The 25,364-nt window shown below is 53.8% G+C and overlaps 3 protein-coding genes across 3 annotated transcripts; 2 read left to right on the top strand and 1 right to left on the bottom strand.

Annotated features, from left to right (window-relative positions):
* Nucleotides 1-14,423: 14,423 nt before the first annotated feature.
* Nucleotides 14,424-15,979, top strand: TRIREDRAFT_21433 (uncharacterized protein; the record flags this gene model as incomplete). Its single annotated transcript, XM_006961908.1, has 3 exons — nucleotides 14,424-15,135; nucleotides 15,216-15,755; nucleotides 15,818-15,979. 3 exons carry the CDS (start codon nucleotides 14,424-14,426, stop codon nucleotides 15,838-15,840), a joined length of 1,275 nt encoding a protein of 424 aa, XP_006961970.1. The 3' UTR covers nucleotides 15,841-15,979.
* Nucleotides 15,980-16,968: 989 nt separating this feature from the next.
* TRIREDRAFT_74638 (uncharacterized protein) lies at nucleotides 16,969-17,427 on the bottom strand. The gene is made up of 2 exons (XM_006962025.1): nucleotides 17,301-17,427; nucleotides 16,969-17,206 (listed from the first exon to the last, which is right to left on the bottom strand). The coding sequence occupies exons 1-2, from the start codon at nucleotides 17,306-17,308 to the stop codon at nucleotides 17,008-17,010; spliced, it is 207 nt and encodes a 68-aa protein (XP_006962087.1). The 5' UTR covers nucleotides 17,309-17,427; the 3' UTR covers nucleotides 16,969-17,007.
* A 4,666-nt stretch (nucleotides 17,428-22,093) lies between these two features.
* Nucleotides 22,094-23,556, top strand: TRIREDRAFT_56146 (uncharacterized protein; the record flags this gene model as incomplete). Its single annotated transcript, XM_006962238.1, has 2 exons — nucleotides 22,094-22,340; nucleotides 22,502-23,556. Coding segments are annotated over 2 exons (1,302 nt in total), but the record flags the coding sequence as incomplete, so codon positions are not given.
* Nucleotides 23,557-25,364: the final 1,808 nt, after the last annotated feature.

The following is a 25,364-nucleotide window of genomic DNA, read 5'->3' as shown; positions in this document are numbered from 1 at the left end:
CGCAGCCATCGTGGTGCATAGAGGAATATGTGCCCGCCTTATAATGCCAATCCACGTTACGAAGCACGAAGCACAGGGAGAAGAAAGCACCGACCAGGTAGAGACGTCCAAGCAGCCGAGATATTCTCCGGATCCCAACGCTAGCAAAGCAAGGAGTGAGGTCAGTGAAACCATTGTACACGCAATTGCTCACCAGCATGTACATGTACTGATGGTACGAGTACAGAGTATCTGCCAAGATTGATCCCACATATGCGGAGAGGCCGTACATACAAGCACTCGTCCATCTCGGGTTGTCCTCGACTGGGTGGCTTCGTACATTCATGTACGTGTACTTGAATGCTATTGGTGATGCGTGCAGGGACATGCTGCAGGAAACCCCTCCCTATCCAGACACGTAGGGACAGTATCTGCGGGCTCATCGAATCATATCCCATGCGTTCACCGACAAGCGCTCTGTGCAGGCGAAAGCTCCAATCCGCTCACACGCAAGGACGACTGACGAGGTTCTGATCATCCACGCTCTGTGACATCACGGGAAGGGAACCTCCTCCCCCAAAATCCGCCAGGCGCTCTCCCGACCATCATGCAATGGAACCCTATCCAGATGCAAGGTTGAGAACGCCCCTCTCACGCCACCACAGCGAAACGTTTTCCACCCAGGCCAATGATGATACCGATCAGACATGTCTCATCTCGCGCCCCAACATACTACTAGGTACAGGCACGTTCACGTTGACATGACTGTCTCGAGTCGACCGGTCCTGACCATCAGACCGGGCAGCGTATGTAATACATACGAGTATGTACGGGGCGTCCCATGCAGGGAAATGGCAGGGAAAAGCAACACTGAATAACTAAGAAGGCCAACATTACTGCGCCAGACCAATAGTTCCAGCCCGTGTCAATGATCGGAACCCGAAAGCAGGGCGGCCAAGAGGGAGGGGGGGCCAACAACAAGAGAAGAGCAAACTTCAAAAAGCATGCATGTTACCGGACCCCCTCCCTCGAGACCATCTTCCTACCTGCCAAGGCCTCGAGGATACCCGACCCGCACGCCGACAAGGCACGACGCGACGAGAAACATGGTGGCGCCTCCGAAGTGCCTGGGCAATGGCCGGCCGGCTTCCCGCGCTGCATGGCGTACGACAGCCGCCCTCGCCGGGATCCACGTGCATATTCGGCGCCGTCATCTCCAATCCGACTGGTGCACGTATCAACGAGGCGTTTCGTTCGTCGCCCAAGCCGAGCAGGGAAGAGCCCAAGTCATAGTACTATGAGGAATATGCATTGTGAGAGAAGAGGGAACAAGAGCGTGAGGAGAGAGAAGCTCTGGGCTCTGCGGGACCAGAAGCACAGCCGCGGTACTCTATACATCCTTGGGGACTCTACGCCGACACTGGTTGCATCTTTTATCGTTTTGCTCATCCCATACTAGCAGGGAGAGAGTCGTTGGGAAGGGGCTCCCTGTGACCATAGAATCAGCATGGTACAACTATCTACTGGCGTCTTCGGCGCGTGGATCGAGTCGGCTTTCGGTGCCCTGGAGCATTGGAGGGTCCGTTTCGGGGCAGCGCTCGTCCGTGAGCTCGGAATGCGGAGCACTCTCGTAGCACTGCAAGTACGGTACTACTGCGTACTACTAGGTAGTACTGCTCCGAGGCACATGTGGACATGCCGCTATGGAGGAGTACTACTAGTATATCTCGAGATCCCCATTTGTGTCTTTCCATCTGTGTGTTGAAGCATGCGGAGTAATAATGCCTACTGCTACGGCGATCGGGTGCCGCATAATGCTGGCCGTCCCGTCTTCTTTTCTCCCCTTCCGCCTGGTTGCCCCTTTGATCCAGGCCCCAGTTCAGCCCTCCGGATGGAGTGCATGGCGCAAGGTCGATGGGCTTATCCCGCAGAGGAGGCTGATGCTGGCATCGGGAGAGTACTAGCAAACCAACAAATACCGGGGGTGGAGCTGTGCCTAATAGAGATAGATGCTCAGCTGTGATGTGTAAAGACAACCAGTCCTCCATCCAATTCTTGGGCTCTCGTACCACGCAGGCTTCTCTGCAACGCCCTCGATACATGTCTGTCTCGATACCCTTTGAAGGACGCCGCATATCGACGGCACATCTATGTATGGGGTGTGCGCCCAGCAATCACCAAGGAATAATAGGAAAGAGAAGGAAAGGAAGAGCAAGAAGAAAATCAGACCAGGGACTCGAAATTGGCGGAAAGTCGGCCTGGGAATCCCCCCTGGAGGACGAAAACTTGGCCCATATGAATGACGTGTCTCACATCATCTTGCCTCGTCCTGTTGACTTGACGCCCTCGTGACAGCATATCCGACGTCCTCCAATGCTAGAGAGGGGAGTGCTGACTCGGAATCTCTCAGGATATTATTAGCCTTGTATGTAGGAGGTTGGGAGGCCAACGCTGCTGGACAAGGCGGCAAACGAGTTTGGACTGGGATGCATGAGACTGCGGCTTCTGGCCTCATGGCTGCTCTTGAGAATGATGCACACCTTTGTTGATTGACTTTCCTTCTTCCCTGCAGGTGGCTTGCTGCCGGTGTCCGGGATGGCTCCGCTTTTCCAACATGAGAGAACAATCGTTGGCAGCCCGGAGAGAATGAGCGGAAAGGGGGGGCCGCCATCTCAACGTAATAGTACCCAGAGCAACAGAATTGGGGTTGAAGCTGAATCGCATCTCGAGCCTTCATCTTCGTGGCTTATTCGGGCAAATAACGCCCCTTTGGCTGGCAACATTGACGTGTCCCCCAACTGCGCATTGTCAATGCATCGGTACCTAGCGGACCACACAAAGCTTCCAGGTTGTTGAAGAGCGGTCCCATCTCGCCGCAGCTGCCGCTCAATGAGGGGATGTCTGTATCTGATCCAAGCGTGGGGGTCTCCTTCATCCAAGGCACCCCTGGCGGTGCCAAAGGACTCCTGCAAACCCGACTGGCCAGAATATGGAAGCCTGGGAGGGGGTCGAACAAAGCTGCCCCCCCCTTTCTTCCCCCTCAAGGGTACAGAGTACTTTTGTACGAGTAAGTGTACCTCACGCGTGCGAAAAAAAAACCTAGCAGTCGGTTTTGGGCGTGAAGCGGTCCGCTCTACCTATGGTGGCATGGTCGGCACACAAGCAGGTGATACTACGTATACTCCGTACTCGTGCGAATAAGACTTCTTTTCCTTGGCCAGGGAGCGTGGCCCGAATGAGCCATCCTTTCTCCATCCAAGAACAGTAACGTACCTAATACAGGCGTAAGCTCTCTCCTCTTCTTGGTGCCTGATTTGCTTTGCTGGAAGGGCAATGCTGGCAACAGCTGGTTGACGTGACGTTTGGGGTCATGCAATGGCTGTCCTGGTCATCAAGAAGCTGCCTGTGCCCCTCAGGAAGAGTGCTAATATGCAGCCACCTAAGGTAATGAGGTAAGTATGCAGTACCTTGCCTTGAAATATGAACGAAGTATAATAGAATGTACGTACCTGGTGAGACGACGAGAGCCATCTCTCAACAAAATCAATGCTCCCCTTCTGCAAGTTTCGATTTCATCCCATTGACAGCACAGCAAGGTACTGCTACTACTAGTACCAGGATAGTAGAGTAGCACGTATCGTGTCGTACTGTACGTTCCGGTCCCTTTCGACGTACCTTATGTATGTAGGTATGTATATTCCCGCTTTCACCGGCGCTAGTCGGTCCATTGTTGGCAGACGCTAATATCACCTCGAGCACTTTTTGCTCGTGCTCTTTGTTTCAATATCAGGGTGCTGTCTGAGTTGTTAGGTAATCTGAGAAGCCTAGCAATAGCCTGATATATCGGCTCCATTCGGCAAACTTCTGAGAGGCCTCGGTTCCACTCGGCGCTTGTGCTTGCAACGAAAGACATGGATGCCGGAGCTACTAGGTAGATGGACATGGGGTCCAAGACCAAGTCTCGAAGTCGCTGATGAATCGGAGTTTAGGCCCGTCGGCAAAATGCACCTGTGCCACAATGTGCAGCCATGGAAGTCAGAGGGCCTGACTACCTACGACTACAGTACATGTACAGTACTTGCAGTCTCGTTATTCGTACGAGTACGCGTGTACTGCCTAGAGGTATTACCTAGGTTAGTAGTCCTTTGCAATGGACGGATGCAGGCCAGTCAATAATCATCCCGGGCAACACGCCCGTTGCCCTTTTGCATGTTCGGACGATGCAACATAAGCGTGTGTTGGAGGAATAAATAACCGCACTTCGTTTGAAGCCGGAAAGCCCATGTCTGACGACGTGGTCGATTGTTGGTGTCTTGATTGTTCTTCTTGTGATGATGGAACAGCCCGCGCAAACGTACGAGTTTGCACCGGTAGCCCTTTGTTATTTCCTACACACGACGGTGCGGGCGCAGAAACATGAGCTCCCGGCCAGTCTCCCGCCTTCGGAGGTCTTATTCATGGTCAGCACATCGCATGGCGTGAGCCCTGGGGTGCCAAGGGGAGAGGGGGGGGGGGGGGGGGGGGGGGGGATGTTGTATACTTCTTGCACATGCTCATACTACTTGATTGTACGAGTATCATGATGACCGTCTTAGGTTCGTAATCACCCGTTCAAGTACGCTTGTTCTTGTTACATAGAACACCTACAGTCGTGAGACGAGGTAGATCCGCGGAGCCTTTTTCCCGTTCAACACGCCAAACAGTTCCATGGTGGAACTCTACTCCCTCGATGCAATGCTGGCGAAGCCACTCCCACGTGGAAGCCCGCCAAATAGTGGCCCATCTGATCCAGTTGGCGTTTCTCGGGATGCCACGCCTTGAAGATGATGATACATAGTGGTAATACTATACGTGTACCATCTGCGTTCAACCACTGTCTGTCGGCCTGCCCGCTGTTTTGAGTGATAGGACCAGCAATGGTATCATGAGGTTGATGACCATCTCTCGGTCTGTTCGTGACTGTAGTACCTAGCCTGGGCTAGCCTCTTGTCACCGCCGCCCTTCGTTGCACAGCTAGCCGCCAGCCGATTTTGGCATGCACATGTGCAGAACCGATTGTTGGCCAATGTTCTGTATGGAGTAATACAAGAGCATGTTCTGGTCACAAGTGGCTGGGTTAGGAGCAATATATTCCGTACGGAGCACATTTCGCATTGGGACGGGCCAAGCAACCAAGCACTGGAAAGGTTCGCGCTAACTTGTCGAACGACCCCTGTAATTTCGGGGTTATTTGGCGGGTCCGAATGCTGGGAGTGACGTCGAAGCGACCGAGATGGTCTCCTGCAAGCCAAAACAGCTGCGAGCATCGCAGAGCAGTGACTTGGCTGGGCTGGGCTAGATCATTTTCGGACTCCGTCGCAGCCGGAGGGAAATTGGCGCCGTACGCTTGCCAAACATGCCAACACAAGCGTCTTGATGTGCGGTAAAGAGAGTCGGCAACAATGGAGACGCCCTCGACGCCAGGGGTATCCAAAGTAGAGAGTACTTTGGTATGTCGCTGCGATGTTGCCAACCCAACTGTATGTTGCTTCGATGACCAGCGAGTGGTAGCACCCATATGCCTGTTGTTGTGCCAGTGGTCAGTCAGGAAAATGAGAATAATACAACGAAAGAAGGTGAGGAAGCATCACAAGTCCCGTACTCTGATCTGTTCGCCAGCTGGTCTTTCCGGACTTGGCAGCAAGCCTACATACCTAGTACCTATGTAGGCCGCAAAACCCCGAGAGTACTACCTATGCAGTAGGAGCTTCGACATGACGCCTTCTTGGACTATCAAGGTGCCAAGAGATAGTAATAGCTTTAGAGTATGTAGTAGCAGAGTACCTTAGCATGTCCGTCAGGCCTGGAACCCTCCAGAGAGGCGTGCGAATGCCTGTGAACACGTTGGCAAGGCCATGCCTAGAACGAGCCGCTTATGGCGTCTGACGCCGTTACACGGGAGGCAAAAAAAGCGCTACCCAGTCACGCGCGAGAGGCATATCAGCCCAATCTTACCCAGAGAGTCCAGATTGTTGCAGGTTAGTGCGTGTGCTGGCATGAAGGGTAACGGAAATCGTCAACGGAGAAAAAAATAAAAGAACATACGGGGGACGTCCGCTGTGGTTCCTCCCCGATGCGAGCGTTGGTAGGCAAATAGGCCACAAGCACTCATCTAGACCCCAACGGATCTGGCAACGCAGTGGAAATGGGGTCGATGGAGATGCTCGGAACGGGCAGCCAGCAACTCTCCACTCATGCTACCGGTCCCGCTACATCGCCAGGAACGTTGGCCCAATGCCGAAGTAAGTGTGCGGACAGAATGGATACCAGGCGGCCACCCGTGGTCCTCTCCAGTGTTACACAAGAGCCCTATTCGTGCGTTCAGTTCTGCCACGATCGATCGGAACCCAGAAGGCTGGAAATGAGGCTGGCATGCTAGACTCTGAGGAAGAAGGAGGACCATAGCATCATCCCGCCCCCCAGTATGGAGAATGGAGCGTTGTCGATTTGCCGGTTCGTTGGCTTAAAGACGTGTTGACGGGTTCGCCTCAGGTTTCACAGAAAGAATATGGAACGCCATTCGGGTTCCCATATTGAGCAGTTCCGGTTCTGGCTTGGTGCAGTGAGCAGGGAAAGGGAAAAAGAGAGCAATTCGACAGACGCCAGACAGCCGACAGGGATTCCCAGTGATTGGTGCGCGTTCGAATCGCGATGCTGCTCTTCGGCAAGCGTCTTCGTGCCCAAACCACCCAAATACTATACAGTATTGCACCGCTTTGGGGATTCCCAAAAGTGCGCGCGCAAGTGTGAATCTTCAGCACGAGCAGGAGTAAGCCGTTGTCGTGTGCGAATCCGGGCCGCCATATCTAGTGAGGACATTCAGTCAACTGATATTCGTCCCTACTGTTAACTTCGTGCTCCCCGTCCCTCGACTCTCTGCAAGGTAGCGACTCGTGCCATGATGGTTCCCCTGCTCTGTCCTTCTCCTTGTCTGTCTCATTATTGCTCGTCGTCGCTGGTGGTACGACGTCACCAGGCATGACATGGCCAGTTTCTCACCTCGCACACCCGTCGTAATGCCGCCAAGTAGAAGGTACCTTGGTCCCCGACCTCCTTACTCGTATCCGGCGACTCATGCATCTTCGTGAGGGCGCCACTGGCACTTGGTCAGCCACCTGTCACTGGTGACGGTTGGAATCGACCTTGGTAGGCGGGCTTGCTGCCGCTTTTGGCCATGGTGCAGAATAAAGGGTATGGCACGCTCCATTTGTCAGCCGGCTAGGATGCTTCCATTTGTCTCGATTCCGTGCTGCGCTAATGGTGGTGAGGATTGACTCGCCGCAGGCTGTTGCTGGACCGATAAGATGCTGGAGAGATGAGGCCAAAAAATCTGCACGTCAGGCGGTGAGGCGCAGTGGTGCCGAGCAAGCATAGCGCTAGGCCTTTTGGGGAATGCTCGGGAGTTGCAGAGGTGCCAGGGTGAACTATGTATGTTTCGCTGGCAGGAAGGAGGGCGGTGACGTAACACTGCGGCGACCCCCCAATTAGCCGCGTACCAGGCTGAATAGAAACGATTCCGACGGTGTTGCAACTCGTGCTTCGTACCTATCGCCACGAGCCACAGACGCCACGGATTCACAGATTTGCCTCTGATCGTTTGATCGTTTTCATTGTCCTGGTTGTTTCAGATCAGGAAGCGCATGATCCCAACTAGTAGGCTCTGATACCCACCCACCGAGATCAGTCCACGGTTTATGGTATGGTACTAGAGATGAGTTCGAGGTGTGTCAATTTTCCTCGTCGGTGAGGGCATGTCCGAACTCTAGAGGTGAAATTATACCCCCTTGCTAGACCTCGTCAATGACGCGCCTGTGCTGCAGGAATAGCATGAAATTGGAGCCTTCAGTAATACAACTAAGTACAGGTACGTTAGGTCACCGTCAAACAATGCGTGTCAAATGAGTGATGCGAATGGAATCCAGGATTGGGATGGCAATCCGCATGGATGGAGGAGATGACAGAAAGAAAGGTGATACAACAACAACACAGACCAAATGGCCCCTTGTTGTTGGATCGACACTGGGCGTCAAACACAACAGAAAATAGAGCCAAATCAATAGGAAGTTGCGCAGTACTTTACTGGTATTGGGTTGGGTGGTGGTGACAAAACTGTCTTACCAGGATGGCTCCGGCGGACAATTTTCGCAAGAACAGTAGCGAGGGCCGGATCTGCTGGGCTCCCTTTCGGCCGTTGTCCGACGACGAAAGCGTTGGTCATGGACAAGTCTGGGGGGGGAGCTAGGGGCGCATCGGCCATTGTCATCCTGTTGAAAGCCTGAGGCTCGTTGATACGTCTGGCCGACAGTCAGTCGCACTCGCACGGCGTTTTCGAGAATGTTGAGCCGTTGGACTCTTCCAAAACAGCCGCAAGAGACTAAAGCGAGGCGTCGATTGTCTGGTCCAACGAAATCTACCTGGGGGGCGAGGAAACGGGGTCCTCCAAATCCAAATCTGCGTCCCTCAGCGGGAAGACCCCACCGCTCGAGGGCTCCAGTGCTTCTGGATTCCGCGTCGAAGCTTTCTGGATCACTGCCGCTCAGGAGGGAACGCAAGAGATCAAGCGGACATGGGGGCCCTGAGGTTCTTGCAAGAAGGAGGGTGTGGCCTGGATCCACCACCACGATCTGACTACCAAGAAGATATTTTGTGGGCTCGATGCCACTGAAGCCGCTACCAGATGCCATTGGTCCTCGCTGTTTGACATGGAGCAGGGGTGCCTTAGAAGGCGTCTTTCACTTGTAGGTATGTGCACGCGTAACGGCACCGATTGGCGGACATGCTATGTATGTATGACCAAGCTGGCGTTTGGGGTCCTTCTTCACCATCCAACGCGCTGCGTTTCGCAGTCCGGGAAGACTCATGAGGTGAAAACGGAGGTGGCATTGAGAAACACTCAAGCTTGACAATTTCACGCACAGTACGAGATGGAAGACGACAAAGATGACGTGATCTCGCACGAGTGCAAGCTCGGTGGGATGCAATTCGTCTGAGCACTCCGGCAAGGGTAGCGGCTGCCGATCCTTCTCGTTTCCATCACAATCGCAGTGTTGAAGCCGACCTGCTCTGTGACACGAATATGTGGTGTGGTGCGGAACTTTTATCCCCAATTAGTAGCGTTGTCGCAGGCTGCTGAGGCCAAAATATGTTGTACTTAGTTCGCCTTCTCAATACTTCGAAGTCGACACCCAACCAAGTGTCGGACCGGACTCGAAAATACTTCGTGCTAGCACTTGGATTAGCATGCTCCTGCTTGACTCGTGCGCATGGCCAGCAAATCCGGACAATTAGCTAGAGTACCTGCTGTACGCCGTGCTCCGTGCGCTGTACAATTAATCATGAAAAGACTTTTCCTCCCTGTACGCCGTCAGCAAGCTGGGAAGGGAGAAGCACGAAGAGCACTTGGCCGCCTTGAGACTTCTGGCACGGAGGGAGAGGGAAGAAGAAGAGGGTGTTGCGCAGGGAAGAAAATGAGAGGAACAAATTGAGGGATTGGGGCTGGGCATTGAAGCCGAGCCTACCTCCACATGATAGACAGCGCCTTCCCAAGATCGATCGTGTCTTCCTGCCGACATGTCGAGATAGTACATTGGGGAAGGAGGTGCGGTACTGCTACTGCCTGCCACCTGGGCTAGGTGTCTGCTGCTGGCACGAACGTGGAAGTCATGTCGCAGACAGTAACAATCATGAGGCGCATTGGTCCCCTGTTTCACTTGTCTTTTTGCTCTATTTTCTTCTTCTTGTTCTTCTTCTTTTTTTCCCCTTTATTTTCCGTGTATCATTCTCCAATTCCTTTGCGCTGTCGTTCATCGACCTGGATTGTCCACTGGCTTGCCAATCAAACCCTTGAGATTTGTCTCATGTCGGGCAGATATGCCTACATACACGACTCAATTTCACCTTCTTGGGAGCCATTTTGGTAATCATGTGATGCGGAAGAGGCTGATGCGGAACCCGCAGTAGGTACATTAGCGGTGATACCCTGTATTTCAACATCCCGCGTGATGCGGGATCCCATCAATGCCAGATCGTTGCCAATTGCTTTGGGCATTGTCGTTGATATCACCTGTTGGTACTTGCAGCTAGACCGCTGCACCACCTTACCGCAGTAGCATTGCATCGAAATGTAAGTAGGGTCTGCCAATGCCATGCGCGACCAAGGCAGTCTAGTCCTGGGAGTTGGCATTGACTGTTAGTGCACGCGTTAGCATGCAACAGCTCGCGAGTGCTAACCCCCAGAGGCATATTCTTGGTTCTAGGTAGTTGTGTCAGTGGCTGTTGTTAGTAGCAACGCCGTGGGTGGCAGTCGAGTGCCAAAGCCGGCAGATTATGTCCGTAGTCACACATGGTGGTTGCGTTGAGTGATAAAGATGTCGACCAAGTCTGCTTCACAACCTCGCCATACTAATGACCAATTGGTCGACATACCCGCCAACAAGAAAGGGCAAAATTGAGCTAGTGCCGTGCTCAGCCATCTGATTTCTGCACTGTCACCGTACCAGCCTTGATATGCCTACTGGGTGGCATATTCTCGTACGAGGGGACATGTGCTTTTTCTGGTGGCAGCAGCCGGAGACACACACCCACCGCCTCTCAAGACATTGAAGTACGAGAATATATATAAATATATATATATGAAAACAAGTCAGTGATACTAGATGAGAACACGGAGCTTCCACGGCCGAGAACAACCTCGGCGGTAGTGATCAAACACCTACTGGACGGCTCTTTATGAGGTAATTACTAGGGAGCAAATGCATCCCGGCCAAGTGCTCCCCGAGCAGCAAAATGAGGAGAAGATGCATGGATGGCTCAGTCAGGATGGCGATTTCTGTAATTGGCCCTTTGTGAAGGATGCAGCCGGCACAGTCATTCCTCCAAGTATTGCATATGTATGTATGCACATGCTACTTCGTGCGCGGCACCACTGCAATATCTTACCTACCTACATGTTCCTAAGGTACTCTAGGTTCACTCAAACACTCCCGTCTCTCGGAAAGTGAGAGTCTCTCTACGACCGAGTGTCACTTTACCGCTCTACCTTACTTGTGGATGGCGCAAGGACATGTATGATGATGTTGGAGAGGCGGAGAAAGAGGGAGGAGGAGAAGGTGGTGGTGAGGATGGTGGTCAATGCCTACCTAGGGAGATGAGGTATTCCTCTTGCTGCGAGGCACTTTGGGCTATTCTTCGCCTTTGGGTTGCGATGGAGCCAGGCCGTGATCGAAAGCGAGGCAAAATGGCCAGGTCAGATAGACGGGCCAGGCGAGTCTCCAACCCAGCACATCAGGCGCCGGATACGGTAGCATTGGCATCAATGCCACTTGGCAGCACTCGCTGCTGGCAGCCCAGGAGCTAGGACGAGATGGCGCACTCATGCTTGGAGCGAGTCGCAGACTTGTACATACATGTAAGGTAAGGTAAGGAGGCTAGGGAGCGACATGGGCATTATTGCAGCGCGATCCGCGTTTACTCTGTATTTTCCCCAGCCAGCTCGCCAATGACGAGGGGCTCGGCCGGGAGCAGGGCCAGAGAAGACGTTTGCTTCTCTCGCTCACTGAGACGAGCCGTCACAAAAAAAAGACATGGAAGAGAAAAGAGGCCATGACACACCCCCCCGAGCATCGGCACCGTCTGCCGCCAGAGCTTCGCATCCCTGTCGCTACGCGAAAGAGTAAAAAGTGCCGCCCCCTGGTCGCGGCGCTGGCATCATTCGAGCCCTGAGCGCTCATTGTCTTGGTATTCTGGCGTCTCGTACCATTTGCCGTGGCCGAGACAAGCGGCCAAGGGCTTTCTTGTGCTCATAACAGAAATTGACTTGAATCGCGGCTCGTTGAGGCATGTCTGACACAGATAAACGTCGGTGTCGGTAGATGAGGGCTTCGCCCTGCTTCACCGGAGGCGTGGAAGCCTTTGGAGATGGGTGTCTATCTCTGCTAATACTCGTACCAGGGAAACTGAGAAGACCCTCGGGAGAGAGTGAAGGGAACTGTGAAGACACCGTACTTACAGGTACCTAGTAGCATGTACAGCAGGACGATGGACAGGGAAGGGGTTCTGTTCCAACCTTTGCCTCATCCATGATACCTCCCGGTACATTCAACGGCCTAGGACGGCGGCTGGATGCGGCAGGTGATGAGCATGATGCCGCAAGTACGCTGGAAGTACCGCGCAAGTTGCGCGACCGATCATCCTCTGTTGAAAAGTACACGGTACCTCTGCCGAGTACATGGCAAAATGGGAGGACAACAGCGAGCGACGAGCCCCGTGCGCTGAATTTGTCCAGCACAGTTCCTACCTAAGGTAGGTAGGTAGGTAGGTAGTGGTACGTACAAACATTCGCCGGAGCCGAAGAGCGAGAACAGGTTCGGAAAAGGCGATGATGCGCTACCTACCTACTAGGTAGTGGTTTGGAAAAGAAGGTGAGAGAAGCGCCGGCCACGTCTGCGTACTGTTACGGCTACCCTTCGAAAAAACGCCACGACAAAATTTTTTGTTCCATCTGGTGGCTTCAGTGTTAGATGGATAGATGGCGCAATGAGAGCGTTAGATACTAGGTAGGAAAACTATAGTAGGAGGAGAGGAAATAGAAGGAAGATGGAGAGAAATCTAGCGGAAACTTTGGAGTTTTTGAAGCACTAGGTACCTTATATAACCTCCCTCCTCCCTCAGGCCCCGCCTCTTGGACACACCACGACTGTTGCGACTGTGCGAAAAAAACGTCCAGAGATGAGACTTTGTTAGCAATTGCTCTATGAGTTGAGGCAAATACTTGTTATCAAGTCTTCCGATATCTGTTGTTCTGATGTCAAGACGTCGTAAGCTGCCGGGCCGTAATTGTACGTTGTCCTCACAATACGAAGGAGGTTGGAAGTACTGTCTACTGCCACCCTACTGCCTGTATTGATTTTGCGTTTCTCAATTCCCCTCGTCCGACGCGTTTTGGGGCAGGCAATGTCGAAGTACCTCCTCCCGGTCCGAGTCGAGTACCTACCTATCTGTGCTTGGCTTAGCGTCCTTGCGCTCGCCGCATTTTTTCCGAGCGACCTTGTATGCTAAAATCACAGCGATAGCACAACTATCCTCCTGCCCTCGAGTTCTTCTCGTCCTTTTTCTCTTCTCCCACCTTCTTCACTCGTCTTCTCTCATTGCCTCGTCGATTCTCAGCATCGACGTCCACTGTCTCTCGCGCCTGACCCTTGAACGCGTCTGCTTTGCACAGCCAGAAGCCTCTTGGTTTCTCTGCGCCATCGGATATCGACCCGCGCGGTACTGCCAAGGTATGTGGACAAAAGAGGGCCCCTCGGTCGCCGTTCCGTCTTTTTTTGCCTTCTCCAAAAAAAAAAAAAAAAGGTCACCACACAAGCAGAGGGAAAACAGCCTCTGCTGGATCCCCTCCCCTCCCCCTCCAAGCCCATGCCCCAGCCTGCCCGCCAGAACCCTTACCTGCACCAGAGCTGCCCGTACCCATTGCCTTATTCCCATCCTGCTAGAAGGATTCAACCCTAACCCAATTCCCTGCCCGCTGTGTCTTTCTGCATCTCTTTGCAGCGTGCTGCCCCCGGTCCGAAGTTTTGGCCTTTTTTTGCTTGCGGCCTTCGCGATACCGCCTGATAGCGCTTCTGGCTCCACTCGCCACTGGCCGTCTTCGCGGTCTCTCGCAATGGCCGCGCTGCTGCAACTGCCAACGGTCACCGATATACACTTGCCCTGTTCCCAGCACTTCGACCTTGGGGACCGGTACCGGTACGCGCGCTGGTGCTTGTACAGGTACTCGGTACTGCCGCGCACTGCACTGCTCTTGGCTGCACCGCTGCACTGTTGCTGCAGCGCCCCACTTTTGCACTGGTGTTTTCGGCACCCTGAAATGGCGCTTGTTGCCACTCCACCCCCCTCCCCCTGTTAGCGCCCTTTCTCGCACCCTCCACGCTTTTGGCACTTGATTTTTTTTTTCTTTTCCTTTCCCTCTTCCACGGAATACTTTCGCCTTTTTCGCAGCCAACTGACAGGTTCTCTCCAGGATAAAAAAGGAACGAGACCCAGTTCTCCACCCCACTCCAACTGTTCCCTACCTAACCAACTTTTCTCGTGAGGGACCTGTTATACCCAGAGCCTCACCTCCACCTTCCCCAGAACGCCGCAGCCCTCTCGCAACATCACGCGTGGGCCTCATAGAAAGACTGTAAACTCGCGTTTACGCTTTCATCCTTTGTTCTCGAACTCTTCCTGATCCATCAGCGCGTCGTCGTCGGTGTTTATCTCGCCAATTGCTCGATTTCGACGTTGCTGCCCGCTTCTTGGTCGCAGCCTGTTGAATCCGCTGTCTCTGTCTCCCTTGCGGTAGTCGGGAAAAAAAAAAGAAAGAACAACAGCACACGTCGTCTCTCGACGCGTCTTCGCGCAGCATCATGGACAACCCTCAGTACCAGAACAACGGCGTCCCGACATCCGCGGCGCAGACTTACCCGTCTCCCACTGCCATCTCGCCTCACCAGCTGCAGACCGGCTCTCCTCTGCCGCAGACGCTTCCTCCTCTGCAGCCTCACACCGTTGCGATGCAGCCGCTCTACGGTAGCCACCCGCATACGCCGCGAACCCCAGGCACTCCCAACACGCCTACGCAGAACAACCTGCCCAGCTACCAGCAGCAGACGTCGCAGCCTGGTCCTCGCCCTGGCATCTACTCAATGGCACAGAACCCATACCCTCACCAGGGATATGCCACATCTGCCGCTATGATGCCCCAGGCCACCACTGCCGTCTCTCACCCTCAGCCGATTGCTCCTGCGCCGGTTGGCGGCCGCGGTCCTCCTGTCCTGCGTCCAATGCCTCCCGGTGGTCTCATGGCGCAACCCGGTGTGGCCTCGCCCTACGGCCCGGGTTCTCTGATGCAGCCTAACCCGATCCTCCCGGACGGCGAGCAGCCGACCCACGTCGTTGGTTCTCAGGGTCGCCGAGGCATCTTGCCCAGCGCTCCTGGACGGCCTACTGCCCAGGCTGCGGGAACTGGCGCAAAGAACACCGTCATCCCTGTCAAGGATGCCGACGGCAAATTCCCTTGCCCTCACTGCACAAAGACGTATCTGCATGCCAAGCACCTGAAGCGCCACCTGCTTCGCCGTAAGTCCCTGCCTGCCACTGATGAAGCTGCCTATCGTTTGAAAGGCGTCTTTGCGTGCTGACCAAGCTTTCCTCTCTAGACACTGGTGATCGCCCCTACATGTGTGTCCTCTGCCGGGATACCTTCTCCCGAAGCGACATCCTCAAGCGTCACTTCCAGAAGTGCTCCATCCGCCGCGGCAACCCCACGGGCGCTAGCCATCTGTCCCACCCTCAGGCCCATGTCAAGAAGAACGCGCAGGCGCAGAAGGCCGCTCTTGAGAATGGACAAGATCTGAACCATTTGAACGGACTTGGCAACATGGGAGGAAACAACATTGTGCACCCCTTTGGCATCGTTGCCGTTCAGGATGGGATGAACAACATGACAGGTGACCAGAGCCAGCTCTCGCGATCAAGCAGCATGGGTCGAATTGACGATGGGAATGCAGACCGGAGGAACATGAACGGCCCTGTTATGGGCGGCTCCCAGCAGTACGGCGGCGACGTGTCCAGTTCCATGGCCAACCAGCAGATGCCGACCTACAGCATGCCTCCTGGTCAGAATGGTATCCCCATGTACGGCGGCTCCAACCCGAACCAACAACCGGGCCTTGACTGGTCTCAGGTCTTCCAGGCTGGTGCGCATCCATCTCCAATCCACCCTTCTCTGCTACCAGCCCCTAATCACGGACAGACACAGACCGCAACCAAGGCCGAGCCTAATTCCCAGGAGTAGCTGTGGCGTCCCCATGTGGACCCCCCTCCCGCGATACAAGGGAAGACGAGAGACTTTGAGAACGTGGAAGCTGCCCTCCTTTGGTGCCGACATGCTGGAGAGTAAAATCTCTGGCTGATGCTTCTCTCACTGGTCCGGCTGTCTGCCACAGGTACTGGTATACCTCACTACTAGGTATGCAAGAAGTACCACTGGCATTAGCTGACCTCGCCAGCGATGGAGGGATATCCTCAAGCCTATCACTGGGGGCTTTAGGGGTATACAATCTCCTAGCTGTGCGGCAGAGATTGTCGGATTACATTGACTGCGTCTGCGATCGATACTGTCGATTCTTTCTGTAACTGGGGAGGAGAAAAAGGAGAAGATCAAAACAAAACAACACAAAAAAAGGAAGACTAAAAAAAAAAAAAACCGCAGGGTGATTGCATTTTGAGGAGTTTCGGCTTGATTCGATTTCGATTTCGACTTCCCTTTCCTCTCAACGTCTGGTTTCTTTGTTCTCTTTTCCTTTTATTCTCGTCTATTTGACAACGCAAACGACTGGATCGCGGATATGGGCAACCATGCGCGTGACAAGACCCCATGTTGGACTTGTCATGCAATGCATAAGGCTCGGCATCGGTGGCGTCTTCGTGTGCTGCACATTGCATTTTCAGTCCGGATAGATGGTTGTGGAGTTGATTTCATTAGATTTCGATCCGATATAGAGAGGGGAGGTCCTGGCCGGTTATGGTAGTTACCTGGTACGATTTCATGATTTCGGCTTGGGCTACAATAATGAGTGTGGCTCTACGCTGTGTTCCCGGAGGTACGAAGGATGACAAAAGAAAAGCAGAATGGGACGGAATGGCCGGTGGGAGTGGAGGATGAAAGACAGGCGGGCATTCATGGATGAACTGTACAGAGTATATGTGAGAATAAAAGCAGCCCAATCAGTGTACAACTACAGGTGTCTCTAGTAGCAGCCTCTAGGAGACAATGCGATTTGATGATACATTTGCCCTTTCATGAGTGATACTGCTGGCAGTACGAGAGTACGCCGTTTCTGCAAACTTTGGAAATGAAAGTCCATTGTTCTTGCGCGAGAGAGACTGGTTAGTGATGTCGTGAGAGCTCTTGAGGTCGATCGGTGAGCTAGTCGTTATTTTCCCATGTCATCTTGGCTGGTCCTTGGTCTTTTCCACAGTGGTGATTCTGGGCGCCAAGTTGCGCAGCTCAGCCTTGTCCTCCTCGGTCGGTGTGAAGCCGAACGATTCTTCAGCCTTGTCGGAAATGTACAGCCCTGCGATGCCCCAGGCGATGACGGCGACGCCGACGCCCAGGCGGGTGTTGGGTGACAGGTTCTTGTAGGCCCTATATTCAACATATGGAAGAGTAAGTTTTCTTATGTAAATATGTATTATTATTTTTTTGCAGCGCTTTGTTTCAGTTTGAGGGAATGGCTGACTTGAACATTTCTGAGATGAATTTTTTGTGACTGTGGCGTGTGGGCGTGATGATCTCGGTATTAAGGGTGGAGATGAGATTTGAGGTGGTCGTGAGAAGGAGATTGATGGTTCAATGAGATGGTGATGGAATTGATTGTACGGCAGTTGGAGGCATGTGGAAGGCTGTTTGCGAGGTGAGAGATGAGGAGGCGAAGTTGCGATGACTTGGTGATGCGACGTCTGATGATTTTTCACTCCACTAGCTTGTACCCCTTAGCAGAACATGTACCTAGCCTTTGAGGAATCTGTTAAGCATGTACTTTTGCTTCTTTTCCTGTTCAAGTTGTCCTCGCTATAGACGAGACACGACCGACAGTGAGTTCTCACGTCCCCATGAGTGCGTTGCGATATGTATCGCCTGTATGTAGGCTACTTTAAGGTGGCCTGGATGGAATCTGTGTTATCGGTTTTTGATTTTGTTTCGCATTGTTGGACAATCGAGGAGTTGCATGTAGAAGTCTCTCTCGACGATGATAATGAGTTGGAGCGAAGAGACTCAAGGAACAGCTTTACGACATCAGTTCTATTTCGCAATTTCAAGTGCATTGTACTTGAAATTGGTTGGTTTAGATGAACAGCTACAATCCTAAGATACGACTGTGACAGTTTCCAAAGAGATACTTGGCCAATACAATGAAAAGGCGTGTCTTGTCAAGAGTCGAGATTCCGAGGGGCTTTTATGAACCAAGGTCTGACATGGTCGATATAAATATACTGTATGTGATGATCGTCTGCCTTGGCTAAACGGGAAGCTGAACCATCGTCGGATGATGTCCACAGGAGATGCCTTGTCATCGGCTTGCATATATGCATACTAAACGAGCTATTGCGGCTGGTGTCTATCAAGGTATTGTACGGTATATAATCGAAAGGGTTTTCCTGTTTCATGATGTGTTCATCATTCTTTGAGAAGCTTGGATGAAGAAAGCTACTGTAAAAGCTGTCATATCTAGCAGTAAGGTTGGCCGGCAGACAACCTCCCTTTCGTCTCTTCACCATCAACAAGCGATTAGTTGCATGAGCATGTCTGATACTACAGTCCAGCTTTGATCCATTTGCCTTTTTCCAAATGTGTATCAGGCCCAATTCATCAATGAATGAGACACTGCCGGGGATGAGCACGGTGTCATTCTCTGGCTGACAGTTGACCTGTGTACCTAGTTTAGTGGGCACAACGGAGCGACATCTGGATGCCACCAAGCTCTACCTTACATGCAGGGGCATCAAAGACAGCAGCGATGAAACCAGCATCACAGTCGCACAAGTTCTGAGAACGAATATGTAGGCAGGTACATGACATGTATTGTGTCGGTTGTCCTTTTGGGGCAATCTCGGCGCAGGCGCAGTGTACCTCAGCCCATCTGCGAAAAGCGCTGGCACAGACAATGCATCCATACAGTACCTTAAGGTACCTGAAAGCAGCAGCAACGGGGGCCAACCTGTGCGCCGTCCGCATCCCACAGGGTTTGTCCCAGGAGAGATTGGGGGGAGCGACGATTGCGGGAATTGCCTTGCCCGCCACCCGCAGCGGCAGCACGAAAGGAGTTGAGTGGATGGGCAACACGAAACCAGGGCCAGCTCCAGCTCCAGCTGCAGCTCTCCCGCTTCCCGTGAACCGAGCTTTGTTGGAGCCTGGCAAGCTTGGCTTATTGTCCTCGGCGCTGACAATGGGAACGGCAATAGCAGACTACCAGCGCTATGAAAAATCAGTTGATGTCGATACAGAATGCTGGCTGGTCTCCTGGTGTCAGTGTTTATTGAATTGTGACGGGTCCCACAGAGCTCAGATACCTCTTCATTGGGGTATCATGTACTACATGTAGGTGGTAGGAGCATGTATGGTATTGCGTTTAAAAGCTGGAGCCTTTCAGACAGTTGGAGCAAGGATCAAGGGCCCAAGGTGTTCACGTCCCGATCGTCTAGCAGCAGCCCTATTATTCGTCTAATTTGCCATGTTACGCCTTGGTTCATGAAAATGCCCGTCCCGCTATTAATTCCAATTACTAGCACGCAACAGCACGGCTCCCGTAGCCGCGATCGGTTTTCGAGTGGACGGCCTGGCCCTGCAGTGCGACGTCAATGTGACCCGAATCGACGCGCTAATCGTCTGATTGCCACGCAGGGGAAGTGGACGGAGGGAGAAGGCTTGGGGAGGGTCAGAGAGTCAGAGGATCAGATGTCATGTAGGTGGGAGGATGAAGTGAAATGACATATGCTCCTGTTCACGGCTTTGGATGGGCTTGCAGAAGGAGGATGCCATGAGCTGGAGGCTGTCGAGGTCACTCACCAGCAGAGTGAGACGAGCTCGGATTGCTTGCCCGAGAGGTGACGAGGAAGCAGAGCTTTGGGGCAAGAAGAAGAAGAATAAAGGGTCTCAGATTGAGTGGAGGTGTCTGTCTGTGATTTCAAGTCAACTGGTACGAGCATGTCCCTGCAAGCATGGCGAGTGGAGATTTGACGGGAGCTGAGCTATGTGAGCAGCAACTCTGTGAGACTTTTGTTTGTTTCTTCTTGTGTAGTACCTGATGCATGTCTCTCCCTCTCGTCTCCCAGATTCAATGATCAGCAGGGTACATGATATTAGTAGTAGTAGTAGTACCTCGTACCCGTTGTTATTGTTGTTGTTGTTGTTTGTCTGATACCTATGTACATGTCTCCGTTCGTAATTACAGAGGCCTCGGCTGGGCGCAATACGAAGAGTGTGACGACACGCGCAAAAGGCTGGCCATCTCTTGCGGCCAATGGTGCTGTGACTCGTATCTGAGTGTGGTGTGTTATGTGCAGTACATACTGTAACATGTATGCAGATTACTAGTACAAGTACGAACGTAAGAAGAGAGGAGGGGGGGCGGCAGAGTGAAGATCCCTGCTCCTGATGAAATCAATCCCACTGCTGATCTGATCAGTCAGAAGCCATTCGAACTGGTTCATGTGGACGACAGCAAGAGTGGCGTGATTGGCTGCGGCGCACAGCATCAACAGACAAGATGGCTGGCAAAAAGGTTGCGGTTGCACGACATGGCCTGTGGTCGGTGACCAGACGGACTGAAATGAAATGAAATTGACTGAGATGAGACGACGCGCGCCAAAACGCAACAACGCGCGCCGAGGGCGAGGCTGAGGGCCGAGACGGTGCACGTACTTACATGTGCATACTACCTACTACATGTACATGTGTTATTAGTAGGTATTACATTTCCATTTCCATGTTGTCTCGGTGGGCTTTGGTGTTTCAGGCCGCGAGCACGAAGCATGTGCGTATGCGTATGCGCCGCTCGTGCGCCCCGGGACGGCAAACGGAAAGAAGGGGGGTTACGCGGATGAAGAAAATAACAAACAAACAATAGGAGACTGCAATGCCGGGAGATGAAGTCGGGAGCCGGAGGGCAATGCCTCAGCTGTGTTTGCCTGTGATGTCGCTTTGCTGCTGCTTGTGCTCGCGTATCAAAACACCGCTGGAGCTGGAAACGTAAATAAGGCAGATATGGATGATCGGGCAATGAGTCGATGAACGAATAATGACATTGATTGTACAGTAGCATGGCATGGCAGACGGGCATGCATGTGGCCTCTGGCCCCCCTGTAATGTAAATTCGAGGAGTGAACGAGCCTGAATGAGTGAACAAGTGAACACACATGCACTCGCACACGCACACACGCCAGACGCACCCAAATCACGGCCATGACGCTCCGAGGAGCCTCGATGCTCTCAAACTAGCGGCGGCGTGCCCCTGGCAGTGGAGCCTTGCGGCTAGAGCCTCGCAGGTCCTCGCCCGGTCCTTCGCTGGAGGTCCCTGTTCCAGGCGGCCCAGTCGCTGTGCGCGGCACGTTAGATGATGGATCAGTGCGCTGTCAGCCGGTCACCAGCAAAGTCTGAGCAGGCAAGGCAAGGCAGGACAGCCAGCCGTCAAGATGGAGGCTTCAAGGAGGAGGAGATTTCCAGAGTTCCCTCCACCGTCGCTCCCGCTAGCAAGATTTTTTTTTTTTCTTTCTCTTCTTTAAACATCTGCTCGAGTATTACGAGGCGATAGCGTCACGACCATGGCGCTGCTAGGTGACCACTAACAGCAGCAGCCGCGCATACTTGTAGTGCTAGATTGACAGCCCGGTTGTGCCTCTTCAGGTTCCATGTCATCCATCCATGGTTCCAGGTTTGGAACCAGATCCGGTCCCGCGCCCTGGAGCCAGCACAAGGGGGCCCGGCACTGCTGTGCCCTTCAATTGGTCTTTTGGAGGCTGAGGTCCGGCGCTGTCGCCCTGAGTGCCGTGCCCGTTTTAGTGGCTGGATCAGTACCTAGCTGTGTGGCTTCCATGCCTTTCCCCCCCCAGCAAGGCCCGGTTCAGCGCTGCGCAGGTCCGTTTTGGTGTGGTACTACGCACTGGAACCTGGAAAAGATTGCACCTTTGTGGAGCTTGTAAGCTTCTGAGCGGCCAGGGCGGTGCAGCCCATTGAGGCGCTCCTCCTCGTTCGCCGCCGAATTCCAACCCAGAACTCTCCTTCTCACCACCTCCACCACCATCGTCGGCCTCATCAGTTGCGTGGTGGCAGCGTCGACGACCGCGGCCGGCTGATGACATCTCCAATCGTTGCTTGTCCCGCCTCGCTGTTTTTGCCGTCCTCTTTTTCTCCGCCTTCTCCTCCTCCTGCTGCCCCTTCAACCCCATCCCACCCTCCCGGCGGCGCGGTGACGATTTCTTTGCTCTGAACGGCCGAGAGGCCCCCCCCCTCCGACCCCCTTTCGACACCGCAGCCATGCAGCGCGTTTCTGCCTTCTTGCCCTCATGGGACCGGAGGAGCTCCGGCAGCTCCAGCAAGACTGGCAGCGTCTTTGGCTGGCCCAACCGATCGTCGCAGCCTCCGCCCCCCAATGGCCTCTCCAAGATCAACACCGACGCCGCCAACGGCATCCAGGGCAAGCGCGTGCAGCGAGAGGCCTTCTGGCCCGCGACACTCGACCTTGAATGCGACAAGGCTGCCCGCATCCTCAAGTCCTTTTGCGGTATGTCCGTGTGCGCTTCTTCATCCAGACGGATCGGGGTCCTCTGTTTCACTATCCCATACACCAATTGCCCTGGCTCGGAGCCCAAAGTATCTACTTATCTACATACTACTATAGTACGCACCTTGTAAGACTGCAGATGCTAACGCGGGACTCGACAGTCGACGGCTATTTCGCCCCTACCGAAACCGACGTGCCGATGTCTCCAGCATCCACCTCATCGGGCACCAGAACGCTAGACCTCATTCCCAAGAAGATCCCTAAACGAATCATGCAGAATGCCGCTGGCATTGCCGTCTTCACATGCATGCGAAGCGGTCTATGGATGACCGGCTCGGGCGGCTCGGGCATTCTCATTGCCAGGAAATCCGACGGCACCTGGTCTCCGCCTTCAGGCATCATGCTTCACACCCCAACTCTCAGCTTCATCATCGGCGTCGACGTCTACGACTGTGTGCTGGTCATCACCAGTCTCTCCGCGCTCGAGTCCGTCAGCAGACCCAGAGTGACGCTCGGCGAAGATGTTGAGCTTCGCTCTGGCGAGACCGTCTCGCTCGTTTCTGACGAGTCCGAGGTCAACTGGAAAGAGCTGGGCAACACCGTTCTGACGTACATGAAAGCCCGAGGCCAGCAGCAGCTCGTCAACCTCCATGGCTGCATGCTGTCCGAGCGCAGCAACGAGAACGAGCGCTTCTACGGTTCCAACGACATCACCCACATGGATATCCTTGCCGGAAACGTTGCCCGTGATGTCGAGGAGACGACTGCTCTCAACGAAGTCCTCAAGATGGCCGAGGGAAGAACCGACTACGACAACTCCGTCATCAACAAGGTCGCCGCCGAGCCGGCGCCAAGCGACGCCTTAATCACGACGAGTCCTCCCAAGGCACTGTCCATGCCGGCATCTCCTCACACTTCGTTTGGCATCCCCCAAGCGGATGATCCCGATCCCTTTGGTGTCCTGGCGCTGGAAATGGCAGGCCTTGAGATCCGGGAGGCTGGCTCTCGCATACGCCCAACAAGTAGCTTGTTCGACATTAACCAAGCCCCCATGAGCCCCGTTGCTCCGTCCAAGTTTAGCCGGCAGAGCATGGATACCTTTGTATCGAGGAGCAACCGGGGAAGCTACGTGTCGATGCGTACGATCCGCAGCCAGGTCACTGACGCCGGTACGCAGACTGACACGGGCAACACGCCCGCGACGTCTCCTAGCCCAGGTCCTAGCGACAGCAACGGGCGGGTTTCTCCAGCGTACATTGCCTCCGTGAAGGAGGAAGATGAGGAGCATGAGCAGGACGAGACAGACGAGGAGAGCGTGAAGAAGGAGGCGGAGGAAGAACACAGCGAAGATGAGGCTGGCGATTATAACAGTGACGAGGAGCGCGAGGAGGAGACGAAGTCTCTCGCCGACGTCTCTCAGCATAGAATTTCCAGGGACGTGGCCGTTGGTCCTGACTCTGCGGACGAAGCAGAGCTAAGCGACAGCGATGCCGTGTCTATTTCGGAGAGTCTCCTCCTCGAAGAAGATGCCATGAGCCACGGAGAGTTGAGCGAAGGTGAAGGGCTGGACGAGGATGGCGGTAGCGACGACGACCTGCATGACGATGACATGGAAGGAGAAGAGCCCGTGGTCTTTGAGGTCGCTGCGGTACAGCGAACCAGCACCCAGATGCTCTCCTCTCGCATGATCCAAGCCCGGGGCAATGTGGTGACAATCGCTAAGCGTGTACCCCCACCTCTGCCGACGCGCAGCCCTGCTCGCATGTCTCGCATTGCAAACAAGGACGCTGCGGGCGAGGGGCTCAACTTGCAGAGCCCCCTCAGCCAGACGTTTAGCAGCGATGGCGACGTGGAAGACAAGGACGTCGACCTGAGCAACATTGACGCCGTGGCCGCGACCGAGCAGGAGGACCAGGAGCAAGAGGCTCAGAAGCCAGAGGCCCAGAAGCCAGAGGCCCAGAAGCCAGAGGCCCAGAAGCCAGAGGCCCAGAAGCCAGAGGCCCAGAAGCCAGAGGCCCAGAAGCCAGAGGCCCACAAGCCAGAGGCAACCCAAAAGAACCAGAAGGAGCATGAGGCTGAGCACTCTGATAGCGAGGAGAGCGATGCCGCCGCAGAAGAGCCCCAGCACAAGCCTGAATCTTCAGAGGCCGACGACGACGTCCCGGCCCAATCCTCGGATGTCGCATCGAACAACAAGAAACACACCTCATCCATCTACACTGGCGTGACAGAGGATCACTGGAGCGACAATGGATCCTCGGTGACCACTCCCACCTCTGAGCGAAGACTCTCTTTGACTGAGGATAAGACCGTCGGAGAGACGCTTAAGAAAGCGGTTCAAGAACCAGAGGAGATTGACGACTCTCTGTCGACACCCACCGAAGATGCCACCCACAGACCCGCGATGACAGCGGCAAATTAGAAAGCGAGACGACAGTTTACTTACGCGATACGACGACAGACAGACAGCATTATATCCCCAGGCAGCCAGGAGGACGATCACACGAAATCATCACTTACCCCCCCGTTGCGCCTTTCATCGGAAGTTCTTCTCAATCTCACTTTTTCTTTCTTCTTTCTGTTCCTGGGATTTCTAGCAATAGTTGGCGTGCGGATCTTTACTGGGATAAAGCTCTTTTATATCTACTCCCCATATCGAGATCTATGGGCGGCGCTATCAGCTTCCAGAAATGAAGTGCTTGCTTGGGTTACCTTTGACGAGGAAAAAAACACAATGGCGTTTGGAGACTTTTGGGCACCTTTTCCCTTTTTCCCTTTCCCTGTCCTCTTTTCTCTCGAACCTATTTGATTCATCCTGCCACTTTTTGAACCATAGATACGGAGGACCGTTTTTGTGGATGCATGGAGCGATGAGGGGACGTTGCATTGCGCAGACTTGACAACTGGAGGAACCAGTTTGGATGTATGACTACGTGACGCCACGGGAGGACGATCAAGGCATGAGGCAGCAGAAGCTGCGAACATATACTGCAGACACAGCGATGGAATCTTCTGGTGGTGGTT

Source organism: Trichoderma reesei, assembly GCF_000167675.1.
Source record: "Trichoderma reesei QM6a unplaced genomic scaffold TRIREscaffold_2, whole genome shotgun sequence".
Lineage (NCBI taxonomy): Eukaryota > Fungi > Ascomycota > Sordariomycetes > Hypocreales > Hypocreaceae > Trichoderma > Trichoderma reesei.
Note: the sequence above shows the minus strand (reverse complement) of the source record. Positions and strands in the feature narration are given on the sequence as shown.